The sequence below is a fragment of the Entelurus aequoreus genome, linkage group LG10, assembly GCF_033978785.1.
Source record: "Entelurus aequoreus isolate RoL-2023_Sb linkage group LG10, RoL_Eaeq_v1.1, whole genome shotgun sequence".
Taxonomy (NCBI): Eukaryota; Metazoa; Chordata; class Actinopteri; order Syngnathiformes; family Syngnathidae; genus Entelurus; species Entelurus aequoreus.
Window position 1 is genome coordinate 62,006,499 of NC_084740.1, and position 7,500 is coordinate 62,013,998.

Genomic DNA, 7,500 nt, shown 5'->3' on the forward strand with positions numbered 1-7,500 from the left:
GGACACAATGAACATCATCTCAAACAATATTGTTTTATAATGGAGCGCACATCACAAATAACTATTGTCTTCAACCCTTGTGTAATGTTCATATTGTTGTTACTCAGCCAGCGTTTGTGGCTCTGATGGACCCCTTGCATTTTGTGGCTTTTAATGCATCACAATCAAACACTTTTATGTTCAAATACTAAACAGATGTTTACCTTACCTTTACAGATATTTATTGGGATAAGGCAGTGGTTCTTAACCTGGGTTCGATGGAACCCTAGGGGTTCGGTGAGTCTGCCTCAGGGGTTCGGCGGAGGTCAAAACACACCTGACTCATCGGGTAAATGAAAGCTTCTCCCTATCGGCGTATTAAGGATACGGCAACAGCTGACTGATCTGCAGGTGTGTCATTTGTTGTGAGTTTATGCACTGTGTTGGTTTTGTTGTTTGAACAAGGTGATGTTCATGCACGCTTCATTTTGTGCACCAGTAAAAAAAACATGGTAACACTTTAGTATGGGGAACATATTCACCATTAAATAGTTGCTTATTAACATGCAAATTAGTAACATATTGGCTTTTAACTAGTCATTATTAAGTACTTATTAATGCCTTATTCAGCATGGCCTTATTATAACCCTAACCCTCTAACCCTAACCAAATAACTCTAAATTAAGTCTGTTACTTAGAATATGTTCCCCTAGTGTCCAAATAACTCTAAATTAAGTCTTTGTTACTTAGAATATGTTCCCCTAGTGTCCAAATAACTCTAAATTAAGTCTGTTACTTAGAATATGTTCCCCTAGTGTCCAAATAACTCTAAATTAAGTCTTTGTTACTTAGAATATGTTCCCCTAGTGTCCAAATAACTCTAAATTAAGTCTTTGTTACTTAGAATATGTTCCCCTAGTGTCCAAAAAACTCTAAATTAAGTCTTTGTTATTTAGAATTTGTTGCCCTAGTGTCCAAATAACTCTAAATTAAGTCTTTGTTACTTAGAATATGTTCCCCTAGTGTCCAAAAAACTCTAAATTAAGTCTTTGTTACTTAGAATATGTTCCCCTAGTGTCCAAATAACTCTAAAGTAAGTCTTTGTTACTTAGAATATGTTCCCCTAGTGTCCAAATAACTCTAAATTAAGTCTTTGTTATTTAGAATTTGTTGCCCTAGTGTCCAAATAACTCTAAATTAAGTCTTTGTTACTTAGAATATGTTCCCCTAGTGTCCAAAAAACTCTAAATTAAGTCTTTGTTACTTAGAATGTGTTCCCCTAGAGTCCAAATAACTCTAAATTAAGTCTTTGTTATTTAGAATATGTTCCCCTAGTGTCCAAATAACTCTAAATTAAGTCTTTGTTACTTAGAATATGTTCCCCTAGTGTCCAAATAACTCTAAATTAAGTCTTTGTTATTTAGAATATGTTCCCCTAGTGTCCAAAAAACTCTAAATGAAGTCTTTGTTACTTAGAATATGTTCCCCATACTAAAGTGTTACCAAAAACATATAACTTTGTCTTGAATTTGAAAAAAAAAAAATTATTTTTCACTAAAGAAGGGTTTGGTGAATGCGCATAAGAAACTGGTGGGGTTCGGTACCTCCAACAAGGTTAAGAACCACTGGGATAAGGTAAACATCTGTTTAGTATTTGAACATAAAAGTGTTTGATTGTGAGGCATTAAAAGCCACAAAATGCAACGGGTCCGTCAGACCCACAAACACTGACTGACTAACAACAATATGAACATTGCACGGAAAATTTCTCTGCCAGTTTCTGCATCCCACAGGGATTCTTTTGTGTTCCTGCACCTGCGCTTCCCACACAAGGTTGCAACATTGTTTGCTCTCATCTTCTCGCACATTTGACCCTCTGATGTTCTGTGTACCTACACTCTGTCCTCCTGTCTAGGCCTGCTGCATGTGTGTGTGTGTGTGTGTTCTGGCAATGCTTAATGGGGACGTCGCTCTGTTTACACAGTCACCTTTAGGGGACCTCTGACGGTATGGGGACAAAAAAAACAGGTCCCCTTAAGGGAAACCTTTTTAAATGATAGTCAGATCCATTCTGAAGATGCCTAAGTGATTTTTAAGCTTTGGCCCTTAAAACATGTAGGGTTAGGGTGAACCCTAACCCTAACATGTACAAATTTGTGTGAATTATGCAAAATTATTTAAGTTTGGTCCCCACGAACCATATGAACTCTTTTCCCCCAGGGTCCCCAGTAAGAATGATCAGCACATGACTTCATCAAAGCAGAGATTTAAAGACGTGTATGAGCTAACTGGCCAGTGGACATTTTACACCATTTTACCTTTTTATGCCTCCACAACCTGTAGAAAGGCTGCTCCCCACAAGTCATGATCAATAACTTGGACCCCATTCCAAATGACAACCTGTGTGTGTGTGTGTGTGTGTGTGTGTGTGTGTGTGTGTGTGTGTGTGTGTGTGTGTGTGTGTGTGTCTGAGAGAGAGAGAGACACACAGAACATCAATTTCCACACTTCTATTAGCCCCAGTGGACCCGGACATCTTATAGGTAATAGAAATGTGTAGGGGGGGTTTATGGTGTGTGGTCATTAAATGTGTACCGTATTTTTCGGATTATAACTCGCAGTTTTTTTTCATAGTTTGGCCGGGAGTGCGATTTATACTCTGGAGCGACTTATGTGTGAAATGATTAACACATTAGCGTAAAATATCAAATAATAATATTTAGAAGCGACACAGAGGAAGAAGATTTCATGGGATTTAGCGATTAGGAGTGACAGATTGTTTGGTAAACGTATAGCATGTTCTATATGTTATAGTTATTTGAATGACTCTTACCATAATATGTTACGTTAACATACCAGTTGGTTATTTATGCCTCATATAACGTACACTTACTCAGCCTGTTGTTCACTATTTTATAGACATTTTAAATTGCCTTTCAAATGTCTATTCTTGCTGTTGGCTTTTATCAAATACATTTCCCCAAAAAATGCGACTTATACTCCAGTGCGACTTATATATGTTTTTTCCCTTCTTTATTATGCATTTTCGGCAGGTGCGATTTATAATCCGAAAAATACGGTATTCTGATACGTTCTTCACAGAAAATGAGCCAAAGTCAGTGAGTCTGTTTGAAAAATGTATTAAATTGTATCATTTTTCTTTTAATAAAAAATGAAAACGGGTCGCACAGAACCCGAACACCAGAAAATAGTAATAAAAAGAGCTTGTTGTCAAATAGTCTGCAATATTAGTGAGGCGTACAAACCTGCACTGTTGCCGTTAGAGAGAGTGTCCACTAGTCGGCGGTGTCGCTCGTTCTCCTCTCTCGACCGGCCAAGTTCCTCCTGGTACTCCGCTATCGTTCTTTCAACGAGCCCCAATATCTCTTCGGCGGCCTCGCTTAGTCGCTGGTTGATCAACGTCCTCAGTTGTTGGACTTTACACATTTTGTTGACCTTATATGACCAAATGTACGATCTTACATCGACGGCTAACTTCCGTTGTGTTTGCGGCTAATTTGAGAAGCTGTAAAAAGCCAGCCCGTATAACTTTAGCAAGTCAGTGTTTTTCTTTCAAGTAAAACACAACAAACATTCGAAGTAAAGTAAAGATAAACGCAATAAAAGTGATTTTACACAACACTGTCTCTCTGTTTAGCAGGGTTCTCCACTTCCGCTTTCTTCTTCTTCTTCGTGAGCTTATTCACGCCAGCTAAACACAAGTTGTTACGTAAGTGCCACTCAGAGGAGACTTGTGTGTACTACAAGCAGCCGCCTTACGGAACCAATAGAAACAAAATAATGACGTGTGCCAAACTCTGCCCCCAAAAGGATAAACATTTAGTATCATTTGTATTGTATTTAGATGTCAGAGTCACTAGAGGAGCAATACTGAACTACTATTGATTGATTGATTGATTGATTGAGACTTTTATTAGTAGATTGTACAGTACATATTCCGTACAATTGACCACTAAATGGTAACACCCCAATAAGTTTTTCCACTTGTTTAAGTCGGGGTCCACGTTAATCAATTCATGGTACAAATATATACTATCACAGTCATCACACAAGTTAATCATCAGAGTATATACATTGAATTATTTACAATCCGGGGGGTGGGATGTGGAGGGGGGGGGGGGGGTTAGGTTTGGTTGGTATCAGCACTTCAGTCATCAACAATTGTATCATCAGAGAGAAATGTACATTGAAACAGTGTAGGTGTGACTTGGTAGGATATGTACAGCGAGCAGTGGACATAGTGAGATCAGAAAGCATAAGAACAAGTATATACATTTGATTATTTACAATCCGGGAAGGTGGGATGTGGAGGGGGGAGGGTGTTAGTCAAGGGTTGAAGTTGCCTGGAGGTGTTGTTTTAGTGCGGTTTTGAAGGAGGATAGAGATGCCCTTTCTTTTACACCTGTTGGGAGTGCATTCCATATTGATGTGGCATAGAAGGAGAATGAGTTAAAGGCCTACTGAAATGAATTTTTTTTTTATCCAAACGGGGATAGCAGATCCATTCTATGTGTCATACTTGATCATTTCGCGATATTGCCATATTTTTGCTGAAAGGATTTAGTAGAGAACAACGACGATAAAGGTCGCACCTTTTGGTCGCTGATAATAAAAAAAGCCTTGCCTGTACCGGAGGTAGCATGACGTCACCGGAGGAAGGATTCCTCACATTTCCCCATTGTTTACACCAGCAGCGAGAGAGATTCGGACCGAGAAAGCGAGGATTACCCCATTAATTTGAGCGAGGATGAAAGATTTGTGGATGAGGAAAGTGAGAGTGAAGGACTACAGTGTGCAGGACGTATCTTTTTCGGCTCTGACCGTAACTTAGGTACAAGCTGGTTCATTGGATTCCACACTTTCTCCTTTTTCTATTGTGGATCACGGATTTGTATTTTAAACCACCTGGGATACTATATCCTCTTGAAAATGAGAGTCGAGAACGCGAAATGGACATTCACAGTGACTTTTATCTCCACGACAATACATCGGCGAAGCTCTTTAGCTACTGAGCTAACGTGATAGCATCGGGCTCAAATGCAGATAGAAACAAAATAAATAAATCCCTGACTGGAAGGATAGACAGAAGATCAACAATACTATTAAACCATGGACATGTAAATACACGGTTAATAATTCCCAGCTTGGCGAAGCTAAACAATGCTGTTGCTAACGACGCCATTGAAGCTAACTTAGCAACGGGACCTTCCAGAGCAATGATAAAAACATTAGCTATCCACCTACGCCAGCCAGCCCTCATCTGCTCATCAACACCCGTGCTCACCTGCGTTCCAGCGATCGACGGAAGGACGAAGGACTTCACCCGATCATCCGTGCGGTCGGTGGCTAGCGTCGGCTAGTGCGTCTGCTATCCAAGTCAAAGTCCTCCTGGTTGTGTTGCTGCAGCCAGCCGCTAATACACCGATCCCACCTACAACTTTCTTCTTTGCAGTCTCCATTGTTCATTAAACAAATTGCAAAAGATTCACCAACACAGATGTCCAGAATACTGTGGAATTATGAGATGAAAACAGAGCTTTTTTGTATTGGATTCAATGGGGTACCAATACTTCCGCTTCAACGATCGACGTCACGCGCATACGTCATCATACATAGACGTTTTCAACCGGAAGTTTAGCGGGAAATTTAAAATGTCACTTTATAAGTTAACCCGGCCGTATTGGCATGTGTTGCAATGTTAAGATTTCATCATTGATATATAAACTATCAGACTGCGTGGTTGCTAGTAGTGGCTTTCAGTAGGCCTTTAAGACCTTTGTTAGATGGGAATCTGGGTTTAACGTGGTTAGTGGAGCTCCCCCTGGTGTTGTGGTTATGGCGGTCATTTACGTTAAGGAAGTAGTTTGACATGTACTTCGGTATCAGGGAGGTGTAGCGGATTTTATAGACTAGGCTCAGTGCAAGTTGTTTTACTCTGTCCTCCACCTTGAGCCAGCCCACTTTGGAGAAGGTGACAAAAAAATGAGTCTTTAATATCTAATAATGGATGTCATTCATAGTGATTGATGTTGAAAACAAACAGCTGGGGGTCAACATGCTCTAGAGAACTAACTGGATACTCCATGTTTGCATGAAAAACTACTATTTGCTGCAGAGGAATCCAAGTGGGAGAGCATGATTGACAGCTGCCGTGCTATATTGGTCATGTGGAGCATGTTCTGCCAAACACTCACAATGCCTGCGTGCTTTGAGCACCTGAATGTCTGTCAGAGGATGATGAGCTGCCACTTGGAGGCACATATAAGGCGTGTCAAGAACACGCAATCATGTGTCACCGCTCGCTAGCAAATCAAAAATGGTTCCGTTGAGATACCCCCCGCTGGTCAGGTGGGGCCTGGGGAGGGTATATAAATCTATCGCTGATGGCCGGAAAGTGATTCCTCTGATTGACCTCCAAAGGTAAGTCATTTCCAGCATAGAGCAAGTCAGATTTATTACACTGCAAAAAGTCAGTGTTCAAAAACAAGAAAAAAAAAAATACAAAAATGAGGGGTATTTTATTTGAACTAAGCAAAATTATCTGCCAATAGAACAAGAACATTTGGCTCATCAAGACTTTCCAAAACAAGTAAAATGAGCTAACCTCAATGAACCCCAAAATATCTTAAAATAAGTATATTCTCACTAATAACAAGTGCACTTTTCTTGCTAGAAAAAAAAAGAGACCTTTTTGCTCAATATGTTGAAAAATGTCCTTAAATGAAGTAAATGCTAGTGCCATTATCTTGACATAATGATATGCGCTCGGCATTACATTTCTTGAAAGCAGCAAACTTATACTAAAAACTAATTTATTGTTGTTAATGGAAAGGCAACAAGGCAAGCGCTTGTTACTCTCGGGGTCTCCTAGCCGCTCAGGCTAATCATATTGTCTAAAAATGCATTTTTCCATGGATAACATGACATCATCGCGCCAAGTGCGTGCTCTTTCAGTCAATTAGTGTGCATATATACAGCCCGGCCCCCGGACAACATTTTTTTATTGTAATTTTGAAGAATTTATCTGAATGTGCATGAACTATTTCTGTTCAAAATTGTTAGAAATGTCAAATGTTTAAATATTAACTGTCAGTTTACTGTACTGTGCCAACTGTACTACTATATGAGTACGTATTTCCTATTGTTTCATTGAAAATAAAACAGCAAAGTCCATTTGGCTGTCATCTGTTTTAATTATGAGACACAATTGTGGCAAAGTCATGATTTTTTATTTCATGCTTGAAATAAGAAATTATGACTTTAAAAAAGTAGTTTTCTACTTGTGAGTGTTGATGACACAACACTTGATATTCTAGTTTCAAGCATGTTTTACTCAATATAGCTCATCAAATCTCAGCAACAAGCTGTAATATCTTACTGACATCATTTAGGAGCAAAACACTTCAAACAAGTAAAACACTCTAACATCAAATCTGCTTAGTGAGAAGAATGATCTTATCAGACAGAAAATAAGCAAATATCACCTTATTTGACATATTT

At 39.2% G+C, this 7,500-nt stretch overlaps 1 protein-coding gene across 3 annotated transcripts in view; it reads right to left on the bottom strand.

Annotated features, from left to right (window-relative positions):
* The window catches only part of LOC133658877 (zinc finger and SCAN domain-containing protein 2-like), a 37,110-nt gene that overhangs the window by 1,237 nt on the left and 28,373 nt on the right, over nucleotides 1–7,500 (bottom strand). Inside the window, exon 1 of one of the 3 annotated variants that reach the window (XM_062061363.1) lies at nucleotides 3,246–3,663. The exons of the other annotated variants lie outside the window; for them this stretch is intronic. Within the exon in view, the coding sequence (XP_061917347.1) occupies nucleotides 3,246–3,426 (181 nt within the window). The 5' untranslated portion in view covers nucleotides 3,427–3,663. Of the gene's footprint in view, nucleotides 1–3,245; nucleotides 3,664–7,500 lie in introns of those variants that run through there. 3 annotated transcript variants of the gene reach the window in all.